The 27,482-nt window shown below is 40.5% G+C and overlaps 1 protein-coding gene across 2 annotated transcripts in view; it reads left to right on the top strand.

Annotated features, from left to right (window-relative positions):
- Positions 1 to 2,449: 2,449 nt before the first annotated feature.
- DPYSL3 (dihydropyrimidinase like 3) overlaps positions 2,450 to 27,482 on the top strand; it is a 122,922-nt gene continuing 97,889 nt past the window's right edge. The window contains exon 1 of one of the 2 annotated variants that reach the window (XM_045060656.1): positions 2,450 to 2,488. In XM_045060656.1, the coding sequence (XP_044916591.1) occupies positions 2,465 to 2,488 (24 nt within the window). In that variant the 5' untranslated portion in view covers positions 2,450 to 2,464. Of the gene's footprint in view, positions 2,489 to 9,884; positions 10,416 to 27,482 lie in introns of those variants that run through there. The other variant, XM_023256432.2, reaches the window with a different exon arrangement.

The following is a 27,482-nucleotide window of genomic DNA, read 5'->3' as shown; positions in this document are numbered from 1 at the left end:
GAACAGAGGCCACTGGGCATCAAGCCCAGGGACTTAGGACTGTAGGTAAGGTTAGTATTGCAAAGCAGGTATGAACCAGCATATACCTACTTTCTTAATCAAAAAGTTTCTCGCTTTCATGCAGGGTGCCCCACATTCAAGCCCTGTTCATTCTTCCTGGCCTCATCCATGACTCCCCTACAAGCATTGTGCTTTCCAGCCAAGCAGGCCTGCTCACTGTTTCCCATTTCTAACTCTGCCAGGAATGACCTCACCCATCTTCCTCTGTCAAAACCCAACTCACCCTTTGTGACTTGTGGTTTGCTTTTCAGAAGGCCTTTCTTGATCTGTAGTTCTCTTTTTCTTCTTGTGACACTTACTACAGTCTGAGTAACATTTGATTTCCCTACTTGTTTTATCTCCTGTATGCTAAGCTCCCTCAACACCTTGAATATTCCTTGGCAAAAAATCAGTACTCACTACATATGTAATGAATTGAATTGATTAAGCAGACTGTTTCCCTTTTGTTACTCCAGCAGAGTTCTGTTCTCCTCTTGGCTAAGGGGGACTGGACTTGGCTCAGATTTTGTCTCTTCTGCATTTGAATTATTTTAGGACAACAAACAGAACTGATCTTTGGATTTAAAAAAAAGAACAAAAAAAGGCTTTTTCAAAAATTCATAGTTGTTTTTTGTCACAAGGACACATTTCAAAGTGGTTTCTTAGACATTATTCACTGTCTTCAAAGGTAAACAAAACAAAGCAAGCAAACCTGATTTCTGTATCATCAAGTATACTAGAATTTTGAGAAGAGTACTTAAAGATCGACAGAAATACTTATGTTTGTAATAAAATTGGATTTGCCTTCCCCATGAGGAATTTTCATTTATGCCTTGTACTCAATTAAAGATTTCTCAGGATCCAGATGTAAAAGATACTGGTAAACGGTGAAATTAATCATCATTATATGATTTAAGATTATATTATTTTAATTACTGATTATTAAATTTTTAAGTAAATAATTATGAATTTGCCAGCCAATGTCAAAAATTATATCCGTTACAATGAATAATCCAGCTAGCTAACAATATTACATCTTTACTGTGTTTTGCTAAAAGGGTAATTCTCAAGTTCTACATCTGCCAGACTTACCATAATGTTATAGATGTTTTATGAATCCTATCTGTCTTAAGTCATTCAAATTTTTTAACGCAATTAATTTTTAGCTAAAATTAAGCCATAAAAATAATGATTATATTAAAAATAAAATACTTCATCAGATAATTAATCTACTATAATTTTCACATAGTATTTAATCTCAGATTTTCTTTTGAAAATGCTCCTAACTTATGTATTTGATAAATGTATGGTTTTGAGTTTAGATTAGCCCACCTTGATATACTGTAGTTATTCCCGGAACTGCTCAGTCCATTTTATTGCAGAAGACAGCAATATATATTTTTGAAGGTGTAAATTTTATAGCCAAAAACTCCTTTTTGATACAACTAATGATTTTGTAGTATATTATTTGGATGTATAGTCACACTGAATATTTTTTGGTAAGAAATAAACACTTCAGCAAGTTGAATTGTACTTTAAATGTTATAATTCCTAGTGACCAGCCGATATTAAGAATTATTAACTTGTTGGACATCATATAGTCAAAACGGAGTAAATTTTAATGTGGGCTCTGCTTTAAAACATCAATCTTTAAAAGTGTTTATCCATATCTTATTATTTTTAGTATATTTTTATATAATAATAAGTTTCACGCATACATCTGACTATACCTTTGGTTTAGGATACTTTTAGGGGACAAATGTCTAAAACTTTTAGGATTGGAATAGGAGGTAATCTGACTTGGTTTCCCAAAATAAAATTTTCACTTCGATCACATGTAAGACTGATTAGTGATTGTTAGCTATATACTACATATAGTTCTATCTACCGTTGAAAAACAAAAGTTCCAGATAGCATTAATGCAAGACCTGTTGATTGTTACATACGGAGTCTTAGAAACTGGGGCAAGCACTGAAGAAAATAACAATTACTATTTGTAGAAAGCAGTTATAGGTTGGTATGCAACAATTCACTTTTTTTTTCTCATACCACAGCTTTTTATCCGCATTTTATTGATGAGGGAACAGAAGGAGAGAATTAATGTAATTCCCCCAAATTCACTCAGCTAGTGATGGACCCATAATTGTAGTCCAGATTTTGTGACTTCAAATACTGTCACTTTCTCAAACTCATCATGTTCCATGTAAATACTGATATTTTGTGGTAAGAAAAGGAAATTAGGGCTATATGCTTAAACTAATTGTCTCCTTATTTTTTCCTTCATGTTTCCAATATAAATCACTATAAAAGCTTGAAACATTGACGGGATACTATTTCCTATCCATTCATCTTAATTATGAGGGATCTGGAGGAATAAGGCGTTCCAGGGAGCTGCCTAGACAAGGAGTTATTTATCAACAGAAAAATGAACTCAGACAAAAGCACTGGGGTAAGAAGGCATTACCAATGCATTTATGTCTTCTGAATTTATACAGAGCTATAACATTCTCAATGAAAGAATTATTCACCATGTTTCCTTTTTTTTTTTTTCTTCCATATCTCTTAGTATCTGTCATTTATACTCTGGCCTGTTACCCATTTAGTTGGAGCCAGGATGTGGCCTCGTCTTGTGGAGCCAGCAAATTTGTGTCTGGAATGAAAGAAGCTTCTCTTTTCAGATTGTCATTTCATTTGACTACCTTTCTTTGTCCATTATTTATTTAGTTTATGCTCAAGGGGATGCTAAAATGAAAGTTATCTTTTTCAATGTTAAGAGCGAGTTTTACGTCCAGTTTCCTGGAGCCACTCAAATCATGATAATAGCAAAAATATTCCCTTCAAGAGGAAAATGGTTGGTTTTTGAGCTTGCCTCTCACAGAGCTAGTATCTGTTGATCCAGAAACCCAGTGATCTGAAGACACACACCTACTCATATAGCATGAGTGCCCTGGTCCATGAGTTATATGATTACCTTCATCTAGCAGGACAAACTCTATTTCTGCAAGTCTTAGCTTTCTAGGAGTGCGGGGCTTCTGTATATCAACCATGTCATGGTTATTCTTTAAAAGCAAATAATTGGGGCACCTGGGTGGCTCAGTTGGTTAAGTGTCCCACTTCAGTTCAGGTCATGGTCTCACTGTCAGTGAGTTTGAGTCCCGCATCGGGCTCTGTGCTGACTGCTCAGAGCCTGGAGCCTGCTTTGAATTCTGTGTCTGCCTCTCTCTCTGCTTCTCCCCCACTCATGCTCTGTCTCTCTCTGTTTCTCAAAAATGGATAAGCGTTAAAAAAAATCTTAAAAAAAATAAATAAAAGCAAATAATTAAACAAGGACAGTTTATTTGGCAGGACACAAGTTTTAAAAGTCTGAATCAAAGAATCAAGTTAGAACAGATAGCAGTCTCTAGAAAAATATGAGAGATTAATGCAGGTCAGTGGTTCTTTTTCAGAGGGAAGAAAAGAGAGAGTAGAATAAGTGGGGGGCACTTGAACTCTGTTATATGTTGTTTCTTGAAAATACATGAAAAATATGATGAAAAGTTACATTTACAAATTCTAAAAGAGTACATGGGAGTTTGTTATATGACCATCTGCTTTTCTGTAGTTTTGAAATTTTCATTGAAAAGGAAGGAAGGAAGGGAGGGAAAATAGACAAAGGATTCATTACTGTTTTTTTTCCTCTTTAGATGGCAAAAGAGAATTATTTTTATTTTCAATAATCAGAATGAGATTGTCATAACAATAATGTAAAACTAATGTGATTCTTTCATCAATGGACAAAAACCAGGAAATGTAGCTGGAAAAGTAACAAAAGGAATACATTTTTTAAAACCTTGGAAATGTATTGTGAACTGTGGTAGCTAGTAAAGAGGTTGGACAGATTATCGCTTTTTTTTGTCTTTGTTTTGTTGTTGTTATTATTCTTATCCTTATATTGTTCTACCCCACAATTCATTTATTGTCTGTCCCTTACTTAGAGATTTTTCACTTAGGACAGTCAGTTGTACCTGTGAACCTGCACTGAGGAAACTAGAGCATCAGAGCCTTTGAGGTGAATATCTGTTTTATCATATTGGTCAGCAACTACTTAACATTTGTCTCCTTCCCACATAAGGCAAAAGGAAATCCTGTGATTGGAATTGGCTTTTGAACATTTGAGAATAGAAACATCAAAGAGAGATGCTCAGGGTATAAAAATTGGGAAGGAAACGCCAACAACTCCTCAGTAGGAAGGTGATTATGTCATGTCTTATTAACTAATCCTTTGGTGGAAAGGATTTGCCTCAAGGACATTTATAAACCCTCACTTCATGTCCTCCCTGTAATGATCATTTTCTCATTCACTTGTCCACCTGCTGATTCACTTTGCATGAGGTGACAACTAGATTCTGATGAAGAGTCTATTTGTCTTTTCCTTTGATTTTTCATTTTAGATCATACATCTTCAGAATACAGTAGGGAGCCAACAGCTGGGTTCAATAATTCTCCATCAGCAATTTTCAACATGCTCAATAAATGTGTTTTTATCTAAAATAACATCCTGGACACACATTGCAAAATAACATTCTCTGTTTATAAAAGTAACTCACACTAAAGATTTTGGAAAATATAGAAATGCGTAAAATAAGAAACTAGAACTTACTCATAATCCTACAACTCACCTTTTATGAATATTTTGATATATATTCTTGTTCATTTTTCTCCCTATATACATATATTTATGAGATAAAAGGAGTTTTTTCTGCATGCGCAACTGGGATTATTAAAAATGTTAATGAACTGGTTTTAACACTGTGTATATATTTGAAAAATGACCTGTTTTGGGTTTCTTTTTTTTTTTTTAATATTTATTTAATTTTGAGCAAGAGAGAGAGAAAGAGAGAGAGAGAGAATGGGGGAGGCACAGAGAGAGGAAAACTGAGAATCCCAAGCAGGCTCCATGCTATCAGCACAGAGCCTGATGCAGGGCTCGAACTCAAGAACCAAACCATGAGATCATGACCTGAGATGAAATTGAGTCAGATGCTTAACAGAGTGAGTTACCCAATGCCCCCCTGTTTTTTGGTTCCTAATGAACACTTTAGTCACCAAATATTGAGCTGACTCTCAATAGTGGTCTGTCAGAATTCTTTAAAAAAATTTTTTTTTAAATGTTCTTATTTATTTTTGAGACAGAGAGAGACAGAGCATGAACGGGGGGAGGGGCAGAGAGAGAGAGGGAGACACAGAATCTGAAGCAGGCTCCAGGCTCTGAGCTGTCAGCACAGAGCCTGATGCGGGGCTCGAACTCACAGACTGTGAGATCATGACCTAAGCTGGAGTGGGGCGCTCAACCGACTGAGCCACCCAGGTGCCCCAAGGTTTGTCAGAATTCTTAAGGTGTGATGAAGGTATATTGAAAATAGAAGTCACTTTTTAACATGTATACTAAACATTATCATAATTTCAATTTGTTCCATAAAATCCTACAAAGCTAAAGTTACAGGACAAGTTCAAGCTCATTAGGAACTCTGTGATATTAATGACACATCTAAATATACCCTGAAGAAACGGGGGACTAATATTTCCTGAGCATCTATTGTGTGTCAGGCAGAGTGCTGAATATCTTGCAAAGGTTGCCTCATACATATATGTCATCTGAAGGGTGAAAAATGATGTTTCCCATCTCTGTACCCTTAAAATGGGATAGAAATAACTAAGGTTCAAATTCCTGCAATTCAAGGATGGAAAAGATGGGATGGGTTTTGATCAGAAATATTTAAGTTCACTGTTGAGTCAAGGTAAACTGTATAAATCCTCTATTCTCCCCTTATTTTAAGTATGGAGTCACCACCTTAGTATGAATATCGTATCTTCTGTTGGATAGATTTTTGCTTTTAAGAATTCAGCACAATTTATTTTCCATAAAAGACACTCTATGCTGTATCAGGATTGCACGTGCACATATTGCTTCCTATAGAGGAGTCTCTGCCTTCCACTGATCTATAGGTAATAGAAGATGCCTCCAGAATACATTTCCCTAAAGTTATAATTGGATATGCCATGGGCTCACATAACAAGTCATGTCAATGCAAAGTGGCAAGTCATTTACTGCAGAGTTACAGGAAGTGCACATTTGATCTGGTGTGTGACAAGTTGAAAGCTCTATTTTGCTGCCCGTGTTATAGAAATAGCTTGCTATTTGTGCATTGTTTTAGACCCTTCGCTGGAAAGAGTGACCTGAGGTGGCCATAGACATATAGCTGCCCTTATGTTTGTGACTGTCATAAGTAATGTTTCCTCTACCTTGCTAGAGACAGACATGATAAAATCAGCAGGTGTTCATGCAACTGTGATGCCTTTGTTAGGAGGACACTGGTGGGATATTTCTTTATGTGAGTGTTTGTCTTAAAGTTTACCTTTGCCCCCAAACAGCTGGGACACTTAGGATTTTTCAATTTGTTAACACCTTACTTCTGGTGTTCCCGTTATTACCTCTCTGAATCCTTAGAACAGAGCTCTGTCGTGGGGTGGTTTTTAGGAGCACAGTCTCTGGACCAGCTATCAGGGAAATGAATTCTAGCTTGAAACGCTAGTGTGATACTTTGGGCAAGAAACTTAACTTGTGTAGGCCTCATTTTCTCCCCTGGTAAAATGAGGATAGTAATCACACCACATTTGCAGAGTTGTTGTGAAGGTTAAGGCAATGCATGTGAAATTCTTAACACAATGGTTTATTCAAGGAATGAAATCCTTACAGTCCCGTTAGGTGGGTGAGGCAAATATGAAGCAGAAAGACATCAAGAAGTTAAGTAAGACACTCGGCCTAAGGCCACATAGTTGCAAAGTTGGATGGAGTCACATCAGCCATTCCCATTTTAGTCTTCTTTTAAAGGCTGCCTTGCTCTCTTAATTAAACACATATGTGTATATGCAGCTGTTGGCTTTCAGATGTGATGTTTTGTCAACAAATGTAATTATGGAGCTTATGCATGGCAACAGACATAGTTGTGAGGCAACGTGGCTGCCGCGATGGGGCTTATCTACGCCCAAGCGCCCACACACCTAAGCACAGACAGGCACGCATCTACATTCAGAATGTTCCCCTCTCAAAGGAAACTTCAGACTCTTTGCGCATATCTTCCTTCTAGTTATGGTTCTGTCACAACCTGGGCACTCACTCAGAGCTTCAGCCTCCTTGCTAGTAAAACAGAAATAATAGTACATGACTTGTAGTATTATTAATTAAGAGATTACTAATCAGAATTTAAGATAGTGTATGGAAAGTCCTTAGCACTGAGCCTGGCACAGAATAAAGTCCTAATAAATGTTAGCTAACATCTTTATTGTTGCCCTTGCTGATGGGGCACCGTGCTGGTGCCCGTGGTGTTTGTGAGGAGTCAGAGAGGGAAGACTCTCCTGACCAAACAATCTAAAAGTTGGCTATCTTAGGGGCCCCTGGGTGGCTCACTCGGTTAAGTGTCCGACTTCAGCTCAGGTCATGATCTCGTGGTTCGTGGGTTCGAGCCCCGTGTCGGGCTCTGTGCTGACAGCTCAGAGCTTGCATCCTGCTTCGTATTCTGTGTCTCCCTCTCCCTCTGCCCCTCCCCCACTCGTGCTCTGTCTCTCTCAGTCTCTCAAAAATAAATAAACGTTAAAAAAAAATTAAAAGTTGGCTATCTTTTTCTCTATGTTATGTCTCATAACTCTTATGATTGACAATCTGATCTTTCTTATTTATCATCTCTTTGCCCCTATTAGAACTGATCTTTCTTATTTATCATCTCTTTGCCCCTATTAGAATTATGTTCCACAGAGGAGGGAACCCAGGACAATGCTGGACACATAGCAAGTGTCCCCCTAAAAGTCTGTAAATGAGTTAATGAGTGAAGAAGAGTTTGAAAGTAACAGGGAAGAGGAAGGAAGTAACCTGTGTGAGCAAAGAGGGATGGAAGAGCCTATATTACCAACCTGTCACATGAATTTCTGGGTCTGTCAGCCACCAGCATTTGTTAAGAAGGAGGCGGCTTCCCAGAGGCAGTCTGCTAAAGAAATCAGGAATAATGTGATAGAGCACATGCAGTGAATGAAGCAAGTGTCTTTCTCCTCATGGGGATGGGGGACAAGTAAAACCTGTGTCGACATACTTGTCTGTGATCAGAGTTCAGGTCAACCTCATCCCCCAACTTTTCATGACTGTCACGATCCTGCTATCGAAATCCCGTTTTCCAACATCCTAGTTACTCTCCAAAATTGCGGTTGCAAGTTTCAGTCGACCAAATTGATTGCAGATGCCTTCAAAGATAGTGTCTGTGTGCACAAAGAAGCCTGCCATATGCTGATGAGCTTTAAGTGAGTTACTATATGTGACACAATTACAGTAGTGACTGGCACACAGCAACAGCTCCATAAATGTTCCCTGTTGCTGCACTTGTTATTATTATCATTACCATTTATTCAAAAAGGATTTACGGAGCTCCTATTATGTGCCTGCAGATGTTCTGGACTCAAGATATTTCATAGTAAACTAAACAGACCAGCTCTTGGACTTCATGAAGTCTATGATGTAGTGGCGGGGTTCAGAAAATAAAGTTTAGTATGTCATGCGGAATAGTGATTGATTGTGCTCCCTAGGTGGGTGGCTGGAGACCACACTCTTGGTGAGGACAGGCCCCCATCTGCCTTGTTAAACACTGTCCCTTTAGTATCTTGCGAAGAGCACGGCAGGCCTTCAGTTCACACTGGATGAATGACTAAAGGAGTGAAATTCTGAAAGGGGGCCTAGTTTAACGTGGGCGCTGCAGATTCTTGATTTAGGCTCTGTGTGCAGATACCATACGAGCTCTGCAGGTTCGAGGACTCTGTGTTTACTGGCAAAGTCTGGGTTAGCGTATATGTGGGTGGACAAGGGGGAAGAGAATGAGGCTGTGAGAGCAGACATATACATAAGCAAAATCTGTGTGGAACTGAGGTAACGCGCAAGGCAAAGTCTTTGGTTGTGTATTTTTGAGGTAAATCTTAGCTTATGTGTGAGTCCACGTGGAGGGTTCTGACTGGCGTAAACCTGAGCTTGAGTCAGCTTGTGGGGTATTAGCGATGGGTTGGTTGTGTAAGGACAGGGTATTGGAAGTATTCTGCAAGGCACAACCCGGGGACCTGTGCATGCCTTTGACCTGTAATGTAATTGTCTGGGAGGCAAATTATGGGTGCTTAAAAAGCAAAATCTAGGGTGCTAAATATGAGGTGAGAATGGTTCGAGGGTAGATTTGTCTGTGAGTCAATTACAGGCTTTTGTGATCGTCAGCGAAGAGGGTACCCATTCAGAGGTTCTTTATTTGAGGGTGCAGGTTTGTGAGGCAGATTCTAGAAGCGGGGACAATTGTGAGACAATTCTAAGATGAGGAGGAGACAAATCTGGGATTATGGGTAAGCAAAGTCTAGGATTGTGAGTCTGGTACATCTGTGCGGGTGCGTGTTGTTGTAAATCAGAGCCCGGCTTTGACACGAACACACCTGAGCCCACTAGGTTTGCGTGCACGAGCGGGGCAGAGAGGTTTGTGTTTGAGAGGCACACTTGGAAGTCAGTGTGTGTGAAAGAGGGTTTCTGTGCCTGTGCGAGAGGCGAGTTCTTGAGTGTGAATCTGGGGGCCGCTGGGCGAGCGGGAAGCGTGCGTGCGTGTGTGTGCGCGCGCGCCAAGTTGGGATTTCTACTTTCCAAGGGGCCCCCAGGCCGCGCGACCCTGCGAGGCCACGTTAGGGTCGGGTGCGCGCCGAGGGGCGGCGGGCGGGCGACAGGTCCCGAGCCGGAGCGCGCCGCTGCCCCGGCCCCTGCGCCGCGCGCTCGCTGGCTGGCTGGGGACTGGCAGCAACCGGAGCTGCACTGCCGCCTCTGGCGCGAACGCTCAGGCGCCTCCTCCCGCCCCAGTCACTGTGGCTCGGAGCACGCTGCCGGCGGCTGCCCTTTCCGCCTCTGGGGGAGCAAAGCCGCGGGCCCGCCGTGCGCCTGAACCATGGCCTCGGGCCGGAGGGGCTGGGACAGCTCCCACGAGGACGATCTGCCCGTGTACCTGGCCAGGCCGGGCACCACGGACCAGGTCCCGCGGCAGAAGTACGGCGGCATGTTCTGCAACGTGGAGGGCGCCTTCGAGAGCAAGACGCTGGATTTCGATGCCCTGAGCGTGGGGCAGCGGGGCGCGAAGACTCCCCGGAGCAGCCAGGGCAGCGGCCGCGGCTCCGGGAGCCGGCCGGGAGTGGAGGGGGACACCCCGCGCCGGGGCCAAGGCCGGGAGGAGGGCAGGGAGCCCGCGCCCGCGTCGCCCGCGTCTCCCGCGCCCGCCGGGGTGGAGATCCGGAGCGCCACCGGCAAGGAGGTTTTGCAGAACCTCGGCCCCAAGGACAAGGTAAGGGGGCCCGCGGCTCTCCTCCTCCCGCCCTCGCTCCCTTGGCAGCCCGGGGCGACGCGGCCCGGGCACAACTTTCTCCCGCTCACTCAGCTCCGGGGAAGGGGGACAGGGAGGTGAAGGGCATCCTCTGCTGAGCGTAGCGCGACCTCTCAGCCCGGACCGATATTCGCGCGGGTTCCTAACTGCAGCATCTTCGTGGGCGCGGGACCCGGGTGCGCGGGTTTCCCCCGCTTCCCCGCAGCACCCCCGGGCCGGCGGGTCTGGGTGGGTGTGTCAGCCGGGCCAGCCAGGAAGGCTTCGTGATTTCTAGCCCTTCTCTCCGTCTGAGTAACCATTGGCACAATTGTCTTGGCCCCACTCTGGCCCTCGATTAAATCTCAACCCGGGTCACCAGGGCAGAGGGCACACTGGCGCTGGGAAGATGGGGGTCATCTCCATAGTCCCCGGATGAACGTACAGGATGGGCGGTCCCCCCTCTCACTCTTGAAACATCAGCTCTGTCCCTGAAACTTTCGGGTGTGGAGCCACTAGACTAAACACCCTCATCTGCGTGCCTCTCTTCTGTCCTAGGTCGACATTTCACATCTGTGTTTGGAAAGTGTACATTTGTGTACAAAGCTTGTTGCAAGACTGGGTACCACAGGGATCCAGCTGTCTCTGGAAGACTATCACTTATTTTTGAAAACAGGCAAGAGTATTAAGGGTGCACTTTAAACTAGCACAAGCTGCAAATTCTCTGCTGCTTTTCCATGTGCCAAAGCCAATTTCTTCTGTATGTGTGTTTTTGAGAAACTCGTGACACCCTGAACTGGCTGAAGGTATGGCACTGAAATCCAGCCTGCTCTCATATATTTGTTTATTTCATAGAAAATCAGAACCGTAGTTCAGAAAATTCAGGGTCTGGGCAGGGCTGGAGTATTCGAAGTTCAAACTGACGCTTTTGAGTTGGGGAACAATAGTAATCAGATACGTCACTCTTGTGTGGATAATGGCTGCAAAATCCATCCACGTATATTATTCTCTGTGAATACTGGTATGAATAATAACCCAAAATGGAAATGTCTGCCCCAGAGCAATTACAGTTAATGCTTACCCAAGTTTTAGATGTTTTTCCATTCAAATGCAGTGAGGCAGTCAAAGGAAGGCATATCTCTGCACTGTTTGATTTCGGGAAGTTTAAAAAAATAAACAAAGCTTTAATTATTGATACCACTAGGGAAAGAAAGCACTGAAGTTAGTATTGTGTAAAGACACCTTTGGGAAACAATGTCCGTGCCCCTTGGAATCACTCGTTTAGTTGGTGATTTTCATATCATCCTTAGAGTATGGGATCCCTGTAGGCCCTGCTCAAATGCCCTTTTAGGAAAAACTTCGGATATTTTGGAAAAGCTGTGGCTGATTTCTAAACTTAAGAATGGCGTTCCAGGAAGATTATCGCCTCTCTTCAGTTCTGAGCTGATCCCTATTGAAATGTTCCCTTCCTGACTCTAAGGGGTGGGAAAAGTGATGGAAAAGGTCGGTAACAATTGCTGTGAGTCAGTGCTATTCCCTTTGCTGGAACACCCCTGATGTAAGCCAGATAATATGCCTGGTTTGCAAGATTTAAGGATGGTAACTAGAGAAAGGGAAAATGTTCCTCCTTTAAACCCAGACATTCTCTTCGTTTTCTTTCCTTTTGCAAACCCTATACTTTTGGCTCCTAATTGAAAAATAATAATACAACTTAAGCATCAGCAGGATTTCTAGTGCTACATGGTTATTTGTAAGTTCAGGCTTGCTGTCAGCTTCATTCAGGCCCTGTTATTATCTCTAATTTGGTTGAATCACACTGCTACAAGAGTCAGCAGACCTTATCTACTTCTGTTCTTGATGGCTATTTCCTTGAGGGAAGGGATTGTGTGTTTGGATTTGTCACTATAGCCGAAATGCCTGGAACACTGGAGGTGTTCCAGAAATGGTTGGTATATTAAACCTCCTTAATGAATCCATATTTTTTGCTACATAGATGCAGAATGATTGTCTGGTCTCTCATTTATTTTTTATATTTTAGTTTTGAATGTTTTAGAAGTAAACTCTAGGCCCAATGTGGGGTTTGAATTCACGACCCCAGGGTCAAGAGTCCCATGCTCTACTGACTGAGCCAGCCAGCTGTCCCTTTTGGCCTCTAATTTAAATACCACCATTTTCAGTGAGCCTGTACCTTGTGAAGCAGCTTTCAGAAAACGTCACTTTAAAAAAATTAAATTAAACCCAAATCTGCCTACTTGTGGTTTCTATAAACTATTCTCGGTTCTGACCTTTTAAAATATAAGAATAGAGTTTTTTTTTTTAATTTCTGAGGTATTTTAATGACTTGAAGCATGTGGGTTTGTTTATCTGTCAGAAAAGTTGGGTATTGCCACAGTAACAAGCAATCCCCACATCTCAGTGGCTTAACGAAACAGTCACAGTTGATTTCTTGCTCCTGTTACTTGTCCACCATGGGTCACAGGGCAGCTCTGCCCATCATTTCCCCCCAGACACCTAGACTGATGGAGGTTTCACCTCTATGCTCTCATGTTAGGAAGAACATGGGCGTGTTGCTCATAGGCTCTGGGACTCCCTTGCTGAGGTTGTGAACATGACTTAGGTTCACATGTCACTGGCCAGAGCAAATCACTAACCTGTGTCCAAAAGAATTGGGAGGGTGCAATCTTACCATGATCCTGTAAGACAGAGATTAGAAATATTTGGAGGGGTTCCTGGCTGGCTCAGTGGGTGGAGCATGTGACGCTTGATCTCAGGGCTATGAGTTCGAGCCTCATTTTGGGCATAGAGCTTACTTAAAAAAATAATAAAAAATGAAAAAAAAAACAAAACAAAGTATTTGGAGTATAGCTTTCATATCTCCCCTATACCTGAGCTCTGGCTCCACCCATCCAAATTATGTGACTGTGAGCATATAACTCGGCCTCTGGGCCTGTGCTTTCTCACCTGCAGAATGTGAATAACACTGAGTACTTTACACATATTGAGTACTCAGCACATATTAGTTATGATTACTTTTTGAGTTTTCACTGCCCTTTATATGTTTGAGGGCAATTGTATTCTTCCTAAAATTCTCTCTTTTAGCCTTATCATTCCTGCCTTCTTTAGCCCTCTCTTATGTAAGCCTTTCACCCTTCTGATTTACTTTTCAGGTTTTACTATATTTTATAAATATTCTTTCAAAAAATGCGGTGCGCAGAACTGAACACAGTGCTTCAGATGGGATATGGTCGTGGCAAAGTATATTAGGCTAGTTAATTTCCTTGACTTACATGGACATCATATGCTTTTGTAGTAGGAGAGCCAGAATTCAAACAGATTTTTCTGAGTCCAGAGTCCATTTTTCTGAGTTCTGACTCCTTCTTTCCAGACAGGGAGGCTGCTGTTTTATTTTAATTCGGTGAGCCTGACCCTGGTGTCTGCTCCTGATGTGTTACTGTCATGCAGGGCAAGGACAGAACTTTCTGCCACACCTCTAGCACTTTCCTCCATCTTGCCGCCAGCCCATTATTCAGAGCAGTTGGAGAACAGTTGCCCAGCCTATGAAAAGAGTTGCTGCAAAATCCTTATTTTTTCAAGTTGAATGCAAAGTTATTAAAAGAGATTAAAAAAAAATGTCTTGATAAACTCACAGTATGCTTTGTCTACAGCATACCTACCTCCTTATTAACCCCCACCTTAAGGAAATAAGTTTAGTTAATAAATGCACAAATTATGAAGAGATTCTACAACAAACTGTGTGGGAGAATAAAAGTAATAAAAGGTCTCTGAGTTATACTTTGAATGACAAGTGCCATATTTGAGGTATGATTGGGTGTTTATATTGTGGTTCTGGAGCTACCTGTAAACACCTTGTTAAATAATGTACCTAGATTTTTTTCTTCTGATAGGCATTTATACTGCCCAAATCCTCCCTTGTTGGCTCACATAACTTTTCGTTTATAACTTTTGACAGTAAGTGCATAAAAAAGCAGTTGTAAATGAAAAGGAAGTATTTTTCACCATTTCTCAAGATGGTTTCCAGAGTTTTTCTTGCAGCGAAGAAATTACTAAGGGGAGGAGAATGATGATATATGGTCTGCCAAGAGCAAATGATACTGCAAAAACTCTGTCATCCAGTGAAAACAAAGTAATGACATTATGATTACATGGGTCTATTGATAACTCCCAGTCAGGAGCCGTGGGTCATTTCTAGTCCCCTGTTTCCCACATGGGCCACTTTCGTGCAAGTTGTTTCCTTTGTGAAGTCAGTAGGGGTTCTGGGTGTAGGGGGAGAGCATTTGAAACAGGCAAGTTGTGGCTCTTACCTTTTTTTTTTTTTTTTAATCATTCGTCCTGTGCCTTTTTGCTCCTGGGTGGAAAATTTTCAAAACGATCCAGAGAAGCTGAAGTTGTCCTCCTTACCCCATGCAAGAGAAGACAGCTGGAAATAGAATTCTAGGTTTATAAAGTCCTCTCCACATCATCAGAATCCCTGGAGTGTATGAATTTTTCAAAGCTGCTCTGACAAACCAAAGTCCGCACTTAGGCTGGGAGAAAAGGCTCTTGGGTACCTGGCCCCCAGGCCACACTCGAATCAGGAACTATATTAACTTACCCAAACTTGGAAGTGTTTGAAACCTTTCAGAACTTTGGTTTAGTTTGACAGTAGGCATTTGAGGAACATAAAAAAACGTACCTTCCAAGTAATGCTGCGATTGGCAGGGTTCCCTCAAAGTAATGGTCCCTGGAGACAGGGTATTGCTGACGGCTCTTGTAAGTAATGTCTAAGACGGCCAGGGGACTGTCCGTGATGTTTTTCTGTCAGTGATTTCTATAGCTGATTCTCTTTATGATTAATTTCCCCTGGGCGTTATTCCTGCAGATAATGTTCCTGTGAGACAGTGGATAGAGCTTACTAGGAGTAGGGCAGCCTGCCTGAGAATGCAGGCTATGACTGGCAGCTCAGCTCTCCATTTTTGAGAAGAGGCAGAAGTCCAATTATGTGTGTAAGCACTTTTTAAAAGTTAAGCTTATAGGAAGATGGAATGTTAAAGTTTATCTGTACTCTTTTAGAAAAAAATTTTTTTAATGTTTATTTTCAAGAGAGAGAGAAAGAGAAAGAGTGTGAGCAGGGGAAGGGCAGACAGAGAGGGAGACACAGAAGCCAAACCAGGTTCCGGGCTCTGAGCTGTCCGTGCAGAGCCCGACACAGGGCTGGAACCCATGAACCGTGAGATCATGACCTGAGCTGAAGTCAGACGCTTAACTGACTAGCCACCCAGTCACCCCGAAGTTTATCTGTACTCTTAACCTGGACTTATGTGCTTTGAAAAACCAGTTCTACTCCATCAAAAACCAATGAGATGAGGCAAACAAACAATAAACAAAGCAACAAACAGAAACTAAACCGAGAGGATAAAGCATTAGCAGTCTCAACTTGGAGACCCAATCTTTAACCAGCTTGGGCAACTCACCTCCCTTCTCTCTGAGACTTAGCTTCCTCCTTTCTAAAATGAAGGGCCTTGGGGCGCCTGGGTGGCTCAGTCAGTTAAGCGTCCGACTTCGGCTCAGGTCACGATCTCGCGGTCTGTGAGTTCGAGCCCCGCGTCGGGCTTGGAGCCTGGAGCCTGCTTCCGATTCTATGTCTCCCTCTCTCTCTGCCCCTCCCCCATTCATACTCTGTCTCTCTCTGTCCCAAAAACAAATAAACGTTAAAAAAAATTTTTTTTAAAAAGTAAAAAAAATAAAATGAAGGGCCTGGACCAGGTCTATAAGCTTCTTTTATTGTACACCTCTATGTAAAAATTTTTTGAGCATGGTCTCTCTCTCTCTATGTATAGGTACACACATGCATATGTATAAATTACACGCACAACATACATACAATTGACCCTTGAGAAACACAGGGGTTAGGGTGCTAACCCCCATGCAGTCAAAAATCCATGTATACCCATGGACTCCCCTGAACCTTAACCATTAATAGCTTGCTGTTGACCAGAAGCCTTACTGATAACATAAACAGTCAATTAATACAGTTTATATACAGTTTGTATATAAAATACAAACATTTTGTATGTTATACGTATTGCATGCTGTATTCTTATGAGAAAGTAAGCTAGAGAAAAGAAAATGTTATTAAGAGAATTGTAAGGAAGAGAAAATATATGTACAGTATTGTATGGTATTTATAAAAATAAATCCACATGTAAATGGACCAGTGCAGTTCAAACCTGTGTTGTTCACTGGTCAACTGTATTAATATCTTGTGACTGTTAAACAATACAAAACAAGTACAAAGTAAAATATTGTATATACAAATATAGATCCTGATATTTTTCTCTTGTACTCTAGTGGCTTGTCTTGCCCACACAATTGGGTAAGTGCTCGTGAGTCCTTAATCTTCAGATCAAAGCCATAACAGTCAGTGGTTCTAATATTATGGTCATTAATGAATTCATTGTCAATTTGAGTTCTTCAGTGATATATGCTCTTTTATTGACCAGTTTCTAAGAGAAATAAACTGTGGAAGCCTTGCAGTGAGGCTACAGACCGAGTGTTGGTAGTGCTCAGTATACTCTCTTTCTGTATGTGGGGTTGGGCCAGTGGGGTGTGGACAACAAGGTCACCATAAATAGGGTGAGGAGTCCCCAGACCTCCCTTCAGCGTCTAATTTTTTCTGTACTCCTTTATTCTAAAAACACTTATTAAGCACCAGCTATGTAGGTGCACAATCAAAACCTAAGACGAACCAAAGAGATAAACAATAGGAAAGCATTAACTGCATTTCCTTGTAGTCTCCCATTGAAAATTGCTGTTACTACAATGGTGTATTTTCTTTACATCTGTGTGTGTGTGACACATATGTTTTTCATTCCAAAATAAAAGTGGGAATATACATTATTATATATTTTTAAACTATTTTTGACCACTTTAATACATTTTAATAAACTTTATTTCTGAGAACAGTTTTAGGTTCACAGCAAAAATGAGTGGAAAGTACAGAGATTTCCCTTGTTTCTCCTGCCCCGACACTTTCATAGCTCCCTCCGTTATCCACATCTCCCACCAGAGCAGTGCATTTCTTACACTTGAAGAACGCTCACTGACACATCTTTATCACCCACAGGCCATAGTTTACATTAGGGTTCACTCTTGGTGTTGTACAGTCTGTGGATTTTGACAAATGCATAATAATATATATCCACCATTATAGTAGGAAACCCAGTATTTTCATTGCCCTGGAAGTCCATTGAGCTCACCTATTTATCCCTCCCTTTCTTCTAAACGCTGGCAACTACAATCTTTCTATTGTCTCCATAGCTTTGCCTTTGTTAGAATGTCATATTTTGGGAATCATACGGTCTGTAGCTTTTTCAGATTGCCTTCTTTCACTTAGCAATATGTATTTAACAATCCTCCAAATCTTTTCATGGCTGGAAAGCTCATATCTTTTTAGCATGGAATAATATTCCATTTTCTGGATGTACAGTTTACCCATTCACCTACTGGAGGACATTTTGGTTGCTTCTCAGTTTTGGCAATTATGACTCAAGCTTCTATAAACATTTGTATGTAGCTTTTTACGTGGACATTTCATTTGAGTAAATACCAAGGAGTGCAGTTGTTGAATGGTGTTGGATGAGTACTTTTAATTTTGTAAGAAATCTCTAAACTGTCTTCCAAAGTGGTTGTACCATTTTTTGTATTCCTACCAGCAATTAATGAGAGTTTCTGTTGCTCCACATCCTTGTCAGCATTTGGTGTTGTTACTGTTTTGGATTACGGCCTACAATAGTAGTAGATGTGTAGAGATTTCTCATTGTTGCTTCAATTTACAATTATCTGATGACATAATGTTGAACATCTTTTCATATGCTTATTGTCATCTGGGTATCTTTTTGGTGAGGTGTCTGTTCAGGTCTTTGGCCCATTTTCTAACTGGATTATTCATTTTCCTATTGCTGAGTTTTAAGAGTTCTTTGTATATTTTAGATAATAATCCTTTGTCAGGTGTGTCTCTTGCAAATATTTTTCTCCCAGTCTATGGCTTGACATTGTTTTTTTGTAGAAAAGAAGTTTTTAATTTTACTGAAGTCCGGCTTATCAATTTTTTCTTTCATCAGTTATGCCTTTGGTGTTGTATCTAAAAAGTCATTGCCATACCCAAGGGCATCTGGGTTTTTTTCTATCTTATTTTCTAGGAGTTTTATAGTTTTCATTTTACATTTAGGTCTATGATCCATTTTGAGTTAATTTTTGTGAAGGGTTTAAAGTCTCTGTCTACATTCATTTTATTGTGTGTGGATGTTCAATGGCTCCAGCACCATTTGTTGAAAAGGACTATCTTTTCCCGTTCTATTGCTTTTGCTTCTTTGTCAAAGATCAGTTGACTCTATTTATATGGACCTATTTCTAGGTTTTCTGTTTTGATCTATTAATCTGCTTGTGTATTCTTTTGCCAATACCACATTGTCTTATTTTTTATTTATTCACTTTGAACGTTATTATTATTATTTTTTAAGCAGACTCCACACCCAATGTGGGGCATGAACTCATGACGGCAAGATCAAGAGTTGCATGCTCTTCCAACTGAGCCAGACAGGCACCTCTAATACCATATTGTCCTGATTAGTGTAGCTTTGTTGTAAGTCTTGAAGTTGAGTGGTGTCAGTTCTTTTGAGTTTCTCATCATTAAGTATGAGGTTAGCTGTAGATTTTGAATTGATGTTCTTTATCAAGTCGAGGGCATTCTCATCTATACTTAGTTGGCTGAGAACTTTTATCATGCATGGGTGCCAGATTTTGTCAAGTGGTTTTCCTGCATCTGTTGATTTTGTTCACTATTCTTTTTTAGCCTCTTGATGTGGTAGATTACATTAATTTTCCATTGTTGAACCAGCCTTCTATTCCTTGGATAAATTCCATTTGGTCATGGTATGTAATTCTTTGTATACATTGTTAAATTTGATTTGCTAATATTTTGTCAACAGAATTTACATCTGTGCCTAAGAGAGGTATTGGTGTCTCCTTTTCTTTTTTGTAAGGTCTATCTGGTTTTGGATTCGAGTAATGGTGTTCTCCTAGAATGAGCTAAGAAGTATTCCCTTTGCTTCTATCTCTGGAGGAGCTTGTAGAGAATTGGCTTAATTTCTTCTTTAAATGTTTGCTAGAGTTCACCAGTGAACCCACCTGGGCCCAGTGCTGTTTAGGAATTAATTATTGATTAAATTTCTTTAATAGATATAGACCTATTCAGATTGTCTATTTCTTCTTGTGTGAGTTTACTAGATTGTGTCTTTCAAGGAAATTATCTATTTTATCTAGATTATCAAATTTGTGGGCATAGAGTTTTTCATAATATTCTTTCTTATCTTTTTAATGTTGATGGAATCTGTAGTGACGTCCCCTCTTTCATTTCTGATAAAAGTAGTTTGGGTCTTCTCTTGTTTTTCTTAGTTATCCTAGCTAGATGCTTATCAATTTTATTGGTCAAAGAATCGGCTTTTGGCTTAGTTAATTTTCTTTATTGATTTCTTATTTTCAATTTCATTGATTTATGTTCTAATTTTTATTCTTTTCTTCTGCTTACTTTGGATCTAATTTGTCTTCTTTTTCTAGTTGTAAGATGGGCGCTTAGATTATTGATTTTCGTTTTTTTTTTCCTTTTTAATATGTTCATTCAATGTTATAAATTTCCTTCTAAGCAATGTTTTAATTGCATCCCACAAATTTTGTTATACTATATTTTCACTTTAATTTACGTCAAAATATTTATAAATTTCTTTTGAAAATTCTTCAGTGACCCATGTGTTATTTAAAAGGTATTTAGTCAATTATTTTGGGGTTTTCCTGCTATCTTTTTGATACTCATTTATGTTTTAATTGTGTTAGAGCAGACATTATATGATTTATATTGTTTTAAATTTAAGATGTGTTTTATAGGTCAGAATGGGGTCTGTCTTGGTGAATGTTCTATGTGAGCTTGAGAAGAATGTACATTCTTCTTTTGTTAGATAAAGTAGTTTGTGGTATCAGTAATATCTAGCTCATTGATAGTTCTATTGAGTTCAACTATGTCCTTACTGATTTTCTGTCTGCTGGATCTGTCAATTTCCTACAGAGGGGTGTTTAGAGTCTCCAAATATAATAGTGGATTCATCTGTTTCTCCTTGAAATTCTACTGGTTTTTCCTTACATACTTTGATGCTTTTTTTATAGACACATATATGTTAAGAATTATTATGTATTCTTGGAGAATTGACCCTTTTATAATTATACCTGATGAATTACTTTCCTACTTTGAAGTCTGCTTTGTCTGAAATTAACGTAGCTATTCCTGCTTTCTGTTGATTAGTGTTAGCAGAGTGTGTTTTTTCTCTACCCATTTACTTTTGGTTCATTTGTGTCCTTACATTTAAAGTTGGTTTCTTGTAGACAATGTATAGTGGGGTTGTGTTTTTGATCCACTCTGACAGTTTCTGTCTTCTCATTTGTGCATTTAAACCATTGACATTCAAGGTGATTATTGATATAGCTAAACTCATATTTACTATATTTGCTGGTGTTTTCTGCTTCTTTTCCTTTTCCTTGTTCTTATTTTGTCTTCCATTCTTTTTCTGCCCTTTGTAAAGATTTTAATTGAGCATTTTATATGATTCCATTTTCTCTCCTATCTTAGCATGTCAGTTACATTTAAAGAAAAAAGATTATTTATTTATTTTGAGAAAGCGAGTGAGTGGAGGAGGAGGAGCAGACAGAGAGAAAAAGAGGGAGAGAGAGAATTCCAAGCAGGCCCCGCACTGTCAGCACAGAGCCCTACGTGGGGCTCGAACTCAGGAACCATGAGATCATGACCTGAGCTGAAAACAAGAGTCCAAGCTTAACTGACTGAAGCACCCAGGTGCCCCTCACACTTCTTTTTTACTTTTTCTAGTGGTTGCCCTAGAGTTCGCAGTATGCATTTACGACTCACCCAGGTATACCTCCAAATAACACTGTACCACTTCATGGGTAGTGCAAGTACCATAAAATAACAAAATATTTGCAATTCTTCCCTGCTCTGTCCCTTGTATTATTAGTTATTCACTTCACTTATACAGAAGCATATATAGACATATCTAATTGAATGCATTGTTGCTATTATTATTTTGAACAAACCATTACATGTTAGATCAATTAAGGATGAGAAAAATTACATTTTTTTAAAAAAAAAATTTTTTTTTTCAACGTTTATTTATTTTTGGGACAGAGAGAGACAGAGCATGAACGGGGGAGGGGCAGAGAGAGAGGGAGACACAGAATCGGAAACAGGCTCCAGGCTCTGAGCCATCAGCCCAGAGCCCGACGCGGGGCTCGAACTCACGGACCGCGAGATCGTGACCTGGCTGAAGTCGGACGCTTAACCGACTGCGCCACCCAGGCGCCCGAGAAAAATTACATTTTTATATTAGCGTCACTTATTCCTCCTGTAGTGCTCTTTCTTTTCTTCATGGACATTCACATTGCAGACCCCTATCATTTCTTGTTTGTGAAGAATTTCTTTTAACATTTCTTGCAACGCAGATGTACTGCCAACACATTCCCTTAGTTTTTATTTGTCTGAGAAAGTCTTTATTTCTCCTTCCATTTTTTAAAATGATAATGGACACATGTCATTAGTTTCTGGTATACAACAAAGTGATTCCACAAGACTACATGATATGCTACGCTCGCCACCCGTGTAGCTACCTTCTGTCACTATACAGCCCTATTACGGTACCACTCACTATATTCCCTGTGCTGTTCCTTTTATCCCGGTGACTTACTCATTTCATAACTGAAAGCCTTTATCTTCTGCTCCCCTTCACCCATTTTGCCCCTCTTTGACCCTCTTGGCCTCTGGCAACCATCAGTTTTTTCTCTGTATTTATGGGTCTGTTTCTGCTTTTTGTTTGTTTGTTTGTTCATTTGTTATGTTTTTTGGATTCCACACATAAGTAAAATCATATAGTACTTGTCTTTCTCTGACATTTCATTTAGCATTATACCCTCTAGGTCTGTCCATGTTGATGCAAATGGCAAGATCTCATTTTTTTATGGCTGAATAATATTCCATTATATGTGTATGTATACATATATATGTGTATATATACATATATATGTGTGTATATATATATATGTGTGTATATATATATATATATATATATATATATATGTGTGTGTATATATATATATACATCACATCTTCCTTATCCATTCGTCTGTGGATGGACACTTGGGTTGCTTCCATATCTTAGCTGTTGTATATAATACTGCAGAAAACATAGGGGTGTATGTATCTTTTCAAATTAGTGTTTTTGCTTTCTTTGCGTAAATACCCAGTAGTGGGATTACTGGATCATCTGGTATTTCTATTTTTAATTTTTTAAGGAACTTCCATGCTGTCTTCCCGTATGTTTTCCAGCCACTGTTGGTGGCTCCACCAATTTACATTCCCACCAACGATGCATGAAGGTTCCTTTTTCTCTGCATCCTTACCAGTGCTTGTTGTTTCTTGTCTTTCTGATTCTAACCATTCTGACAGGTGTGAAGTGATATCTTAACTGTGTTTTGATTTGCATTTCCCTGAGACGAGTGATGTTGGGCATCTTCTCATGTGTTTCACTTTGGAAGGATATTTTGCAAGGTCAGAATTGTAGGATGGTGGGTTTTTTCTCTCAACACTTTATTTTTTGAATTTCTTTAAAAAAATTTTTTTTAATGGTTAGTTTTGAGAGAGAGAGAGAGAGAGAGCACGCGCGCGAGAGCAAGCACTGGTGGGGGAGGGGCAAGAGAGAGGGAAACACAGAAGCTGAAGCAGGCTCCAGGGTCTGAGCTGTCAGTACAGAACCTGATATGGGGCTCAAACTCACGAACTGTGAGATCATGACCTGAGCCGAAGTCGGACGCTTAATGGACTGAGCCACCCAGGCACCCTTCTCTCAACACTTTAAATATGTCAATCTATTCTCTTTTGTTTGTATGGTTTCTGAGAAGAAATCAGATGTAACTTTTATCTTTGCCTCTGTTGTGATGTATTACATATTTAGCTACTAGTTTCCATTTAAAAACATTTTATTTAAAAAATTTTTTTAAAGTAATTTATACACCCAGTATGGGGCTTGAACCCACAACCCTAAGATCAAGAGTCGTATGTTCTGCTGACTGAGCCAGGCTTCCTGAGTTACTCATTTCTTTTAGTTGGACATTTTTATTTTTGCTTTCAGTTTCAATTTCACTTTTACTTCTCTTCTTTTGTCATTGTAAATAAGGAGGTGAGAGATGTTCTTCTAGCCAAATCTTTGTGTGTATTCATTTCTTTATCATTCATGAATGGAAACTTCCTGGAAACGGTTGCATGTGGTGTGGTTGTTTTCATGCTACCGGAAGAGTGAGCATGGGATGCTTGCTTGCCATGTGGGACTGCAAGGGCAGGACTCTGGGTAAATCAGGGAAGAAGAAGGAGGAGTGCAGGCTGGGCCACAATGCTCAACAGCAGAGATGAAGGGGCCACAGGAGCCAGGCAAGGGGGGGGTGGGTAAAGTAAAAGACGTTGGAAGAAGAAGATTTTAGATCTTAGCTGGAGATAAAAATGTAGAAAGAAAAAACAAAGCACCTGTTCTCTCTCTACTAAAGTAGTTGTCAGCATAATCTCTTGGAATTCTACCTTTCCTTGGCTTTAAGGCACAGAGACGAGGTTCACGGTGTGTTCTAATGAAAAGCTCCATTTATGGAGTACTTGTTCATGCAAGGAGCTGCTGCTACTGGCAATCCTTACACTAACCCTACGGAATAGGTATTAATATCTACATTGTCTGGAAGAGAAACCGAATCTTGGAGAGGTGCCTTGACTTCCTTTAATTATACAACTAGAAAGGGATAAAGTCCAGATTTTGGCCTAAGGACTGTTTGATGGATTTTTGCATACTATTTTGCTGTTCTTTTATGTGGTGGCGGCTAAACATTGGTACTGAGTGGGGTCCAGCACTAGAACTGGCTTGGTTAAGAGGATCATCCCAATAGGGGCGCCTGGGTGGCGCAGTCGGTTAAGCGTCCGACTTCAGCCAGGTCACGATCTCGCGGTCCGTGAGTTCGAGCCCCGCGTCAGGCTCTGGGCTGATGGCTCGGAGCCTGGAGCCTGTTTCCGATTCTGTGTCTCCCTCTCTCTCTGCCCCTCCCCCGTTCATGCTCTGTCTCTCTCTGTCCCAAAAATAAATAAAAACGTTGAAAAAAAAATTAAAAAAAAAAAAAAAAGAGGATCATCCCAATAAAACTTCTACCAGGGGGACTTTCTGGAGAGTGAGTGGACAGGGCTCATAGAATCAAAATAGGGAAGCTGAATTTGATCAAGTCCAAAGGGTGAACACAGTTACTGAACCAGAAGACATTACAAGCTCTGAATCCCGGGGGCACCTGGGTGGCTCAGTCAGTTAAGGGTCCTACTTCTGCTCAGGTCATAGTCTCATGGTGTATAAGTTCGAGCCCCGTGTCAGGCTATGCACTGATGGCTCAGAGCCTGGAACCTGATTTGGATTCTGTGTTTACCCCCCTCTCTCTGCCCCTCCCCGGCTTGTGCTCTCTCTCTCTCTCTCTCAAGAGTAAATAAATAAACATTAAAGAAGAAGAAGAAGAAGAAGAAGAAGAAGAAGAAGAAGCAGCTGTGAATCCCTAGAAAGAGGCCAAGAGGCGGAGCAAGGGAAGAAGTGGAGAGGCTCAGAGAGTTTTCATGATATTCAAGTGCTGATGATAATTTTTCTTGGATGCTGTGACTTGTTGGTAGGTTCGCCTCATTTAAAGCACTTTTACTATCTGCTAAGGGCAGATCCTATTCAAAGGATGGTGCCAGAGATAGGGCTCAAATTGAGATCTACAGGAGGCCTGGGGCTCGCTCACACACCACTTTTCTAGACAATCTGTACCAAGGACAGAGCGATTTGGTTTATTTCCAAGAAGCTAGCCTGTGTCCGAAGAGAAAAGATGCAGTGCTTATGTTGAGTTGAAAGTGGGCTAGGGAGGGACTGTTTTCCTCTTACTAATATCCTCACATTCTCTCACTTGGATAGAAAGAAAGAAACCCACTGAAATGGGAAGTTGAAGTTGTGGGGTAAATGGATCCTAAGCGAGAAGTAAAAAAAAAAAAATACCATTGATGAATAATAATATCTCACACAATTGGTAGGGAGACAAAACCTTTCCAGAGATACAGTTTTCTTCTACTTACCAAGCAAGAGTGAGGAAGCCAGCCAGATCTTTCAGTGAGATTGTAGAGTGGAGTATAGGGAGTTTCTCCTGGGTGTTGGGGAGTTGAAATGAAGGCAGTATCTGGCAATGCATGCCGTCAACTAAGAGTTTGTAAATAAAGGATGAGATATCCCTCACGTGCCTACAACAAGAGTCTATAAAGGCTTAGATAATAAATATTTTAGGCTTTGTGGGCTATCAGGTTTCCACCCCAACTTCCAGAGTCTGTATAACAAAGTTATCCATAGACAATATGTGTGTGAATGAATGAGTGTGTCTGTGTGCCACTAAAACTTTTTTTACAGAAATCAGGCAGTGGGCTGGATTTGACCCACGGGCATTTGTTTGTCAGCTCTTGGTCTTGAATATAAGAGGGGCTTAAGGGTGTATGGGATTGTGTGTTTGCATGAGCATTAGAGTAGCAGAGGGGACCTTAGCAGCTTTTCAATATGAAAAGATTTAGAAATTTGAGGTAACTAGGCAAAACCATTTGAAAGGCTCAGAAACACTTGCGCTCCTTTCAGGATGTCTGGAGTTTGGAGGAGGAAATTAAAAATAAACACGTACCTGGCAATGAAGAGGAGAACACTGCAAGATTTTTTAGACATGGCAAATTTACGAAGCGGAGACAAGGTTTTGTAAAGAACAAAGACGAGGAAAGGTGGGGGGGGGGGGGCGGTCGAATAGGATAACCTGGAAATGACAGTGAGAAAGAAACAAATACAGGAAGTCCGAGTGATTAGGAAGAAGGAGGTCAGGCTGAAAATAAAGCTTTGCTGCCGTGCTAGAAAAAGCAGAGGTGTGAAGGCAGCCAACATCTTGGAGTTGCAAAGAGGAGAGCAAACGGTGGAAAATAGGTTCTCTTGGAGTCCTTAACAGAACGTGACATTGTTAAGTGAATGGGGAGAATGCTTACTCACACGGAGAACATGCAAACAGATTTAAAAATGGGAAGTTTTGGGAGCTGAAATAATGCCTTTATAAATATGTGCTTAAGGGTGTTCAGAGAAAGGGTGTACTCGGGAGGGTGTGTACTGCCTTTTGGAACATGTATGCTCACCATTCAGGAAACCTGACTTGAGGTCAGGAATTCAGCTGGGGCTAGCTCCCTTCGGGGCATGCAGTGAGAGTCGGTGGCTGTCCCTTTGAGCTTTCATTCATTTATTTATTCTTTCATCCATTCATGAGTCCAACAGATACTTACTAAGACTCCATCCTTAGCCTTTTCAGGGTCACTAGCAATCAGAGATCTGTCAGGTACTCGAAGGGATTTGCGAAAGAGGTGATGGCAGCTTTAAAGTGGGTGCTCAGAGGAAGGGCACGGGTTCCCCTTCCACCAAGGGAGGGAGAAGGAAGGAAATAGATATTCACAAAAAAGATTTCTCTGTCACATGGCAGATTCATCCGATTAGACTGTAGAATCTCAGAGCAAGGAGCAATTTCAAAGATTATTTTTCCTTTTCACTTTATGAATAGGAAAATTGAGACCCCAAGATGGGAATAAGGGTGAAAAATAAAAATTTTTGAGTGCTTACTATATACCAGGCACTCTTTTTTTTTAACCTTGGTAAAATATGCATAACATAAAAGTTTTCCATTTTAACTTTTTAAATTTTATTTTCTTTTTTTTAATTGAAGTATAGTTGACTTTTTTTTATTGGAGTATAGTTGACATTAACAATTTTTTTGACATTAACAATTTTAAAGTACAGTTTCCATTTACAGCATTGTGCAATCATTACCACTATCTTGTTCCAGAACGTTTCCATGATCTCAAATGGAAACTCTGTACCCGTT

Source organism: Felis catus, chromosome A1 (genome assembly GCF_018350175.1).
Source record: "Felis catus isolate Fca126 chromosome A1, F.catus_Fca126_mat1.0, whole genome shotgun sequence".
NCBI lineage: Eukaryota > Metazoa > Chordata > Mammalia > Carnivora > Felidae > Felis > Felis catus.
This window is presented reverse-complemented; position numbering and strand designations above follow the sequence as displayed.